General features: G+C 43.4%; 1 protein-coding gene across 1 annotated transcript; it reads right to left on the bottom strand.

The window, feature by feature from the left end:
- Window positions 1,563–2,153, bottom strand: LOC109847613. The gene has a single exon (XM_020416844.1). The coding sequence runs from the start codon at window positions 2,151–2,153 to the stop codon at window positions 1,563–1,565; it is 591 nt and encodes a 196-aa protein (XP_020272433.1).

The raw sequence follows: 2,491 nt of genomic DNA, 5'->3' as shown, positions 1-2,491 counted from the left end.
TGGTGGTAGAGGGGGTTTGAGCGACGGGGAATGAGATGGAGATAGGGAGAGAGAGAGTGTGTCAGAGAGAGGTTGATGGTGGTGATGATGGGGAGAGAGATATATATAAAGAGAGCTGAGAGAAGAGAGTGAGACAGGATAGAGAGATGAGGAGTGAGCTGGATAAATAATAGAGGAGAGAGAATGAGGGTGGGATTTCTTTTGAGGGGAGAGAGAGAGAATCACGTGGGTTTTGGGGGAATCAGGGAGGAAACATGAGGAGGGAATTGCGGGAAATGAGGAGGAAATTAAGGAGTGATTTAGGGGAAGTGGGGTAGGAGAGGGAGAGATACACAGAGATGAAGAGAGATATACAGGGTAAATATACCGGTAAGGGGGAAAACACAGGGAAAATACCCCTATATAAAAATATACAAGAAAAATAATTCAAATAAATATTAAAATTTTATGTTCAAAATAATAATAACAATAATGAATAATTAACTATTAATTTATAAAGTTTTACCGAACAGCTAAATTTATAATTAAAAAACCATTAAAATATTATAATACCATATTTTTAAATCATAAAAAATTAGGAAAAATACAAATACTCTTTTAGAAAAATAATATTTAATATTTAAATACCAAAAAATTTTATTCAAATCAAAATCAAAAATCACGGTCCTTACATCCTACCCCCCCCCCCCTTAAAACAAATTCCGTCCTCGGAATTCAAACCCAAGGACAGAGATATGGAACAAGAGTGGGTACTCGCAAATCGATGAGACAATAAACAATAGGAAGCCCCAGAGTCAAAGGGTGATAAAGCAAGAACAGAAAAAACAAGAACGTTGCATATTACAGGAGGAAGAAAATACGTCTAAACTAGCACTCATAAATAAATACTATCATAATATCATCAGGCAATACTAATAAGGAAAATCACATGCAAGTAAAATTGAGAATGAACAACTCTTACCTGTAATAACCTGGTCGTTTGCCTCAGTTTCCACGGCCGTAATCATGAATGTCTGATGTGGTGGTTGTTGCATCTGCGCTCCCTGATAAACCTGCTGTTGTGGAGGAAGTGGTCCTGCTCGAGGGTAAGGTCTGTGCTAAGTTGGAGCTGCTGAGGCTGACCAAGGTGGAGCTAGAAGAGCTGTCCGAACTGGAGGTGGGGGCAAGCTGGCCTGTTGTCGCTGAGGACAGTCCCGGCTGACATGGTCGGGGGTTCCACAAGCATAGCACTGATGAAGTCGCCTACGGCACTCCTGATGGGTATGCCCAGCGTGCCCACAATAAGAACACTTCACTGAAGACTGACCATGGGTCTGCACTCCAGGGTGCTGATAGGGATGCACAAGAGGAAGTGGCTGGCGCTGAGAAAACTATTGTCGTTGCAGATTCTGCTGCTGCCTCGAAGGTGTATGCTCGTCATCTCAGGCCGGAGCTGCTGGTGTCCTGCTCTGGATCACATGTGGGTCTTCAGGCTCCCTTTGAACGCTCTCGATCTCGCGTGCGGCATCCAACATGGTGTCGTAGGTTGCAAGTGCTCTATCAGCTAGAGCCAATCTAATATACTAGTTCAGACCCATCTGAAACTGATGCCTCCTATTCGTAGGGTCTGTAACCAAGTGGGGAGCATATCGGCTCATAGAAGAAAACTCAGCCTCGTACTCGTCAACTGTTCGCCCTCCTTGCTTGAGCTCAACAAATCTTCGTAGGAGTTCATCCCGAGCTGACTGAGGAAAATATTTCCTGTTGAAGCGGTCTGTGAATTTATCCCACAAAATCAGTCTCTCCAAATGAGCCTTTTTTGCAGTCCACCAAATCCGAGCGGTGTCGGTGAGCTGAATATCCATAAGGTCAACCCATTCAGCAGGGGCAATATGGGTCACCGTGAGAATAGTCTCAGTGACCTTCAAGAATTCCTCCGCTGCTAGGGGTCCTTCAGTACCAGAGAAAGAAGGGGGCCGCATATACCGGAACTCCCTAACACTAGACTCTGGACGATGGGGAGGCTGATGCTGAGGCTCCCGCTGCAAATGCCCAGCCAAGAACTGCTGATTCGCCACCAATCCATGAATCATCTCCAAAAGCTGGTGCGGTTCCACTTCAGGCTGTGTTGTACTGCTACTGGGCTGGCTACCATTACCACGCGTAATCACCATGGTTCTAAGGAAAAACGAGGATTGAGAGGATAACCAAGGTAAAAATCAAAATAATATATTGTAAAAATAGTAACTAAAATATAATTATCAAAATAATAGTATTAGAACTTAATTGTAGTCTTACGGATGAAATATGATATGTATCTAAATTGTCTACCATATCCTTACTAGTGAGGACTCGGGACCATGACCTGCATGGGCCACCAATAAAACCTGTCACGCCACGCTTCCCAAAATACCTGGGAACCGGAACGTGAACAAGCCCACGACGTATTAGGTTGAGTAGAAATAAATAATAAAACTCTTTCTACTCAATCTAATACGCTAAACGTTAAGAA

This window comes from Asparagus officinalis, chromosome 7, assembly GCF_001876935.1.
Source record: "Asparagus officinalis chromosome 7, Aspof.V1, whole genome shotgun sequence".
Taxonomy (NCBI): domain Eukaryota; kingdom Viridiplantae; phylum Streptophyta; class Magnoliopsida; order Asparagales; family Asparagaceae; genus Asparagus; species Asparagus officinalis.
This window is presented reverse-complemented; position numbering and strand designations above follow the sequence as displayed.

Bases quoted from the DNA above. Each gene is read 5' to 3' on its own strand.
- LOC109847613 (XM_020416844.1), bottom strand. From the start codon at position 2,153: ATGGTGATTACGCGTGGTAATGGTAGCCAGCCCAGTAGCAGTACAACA.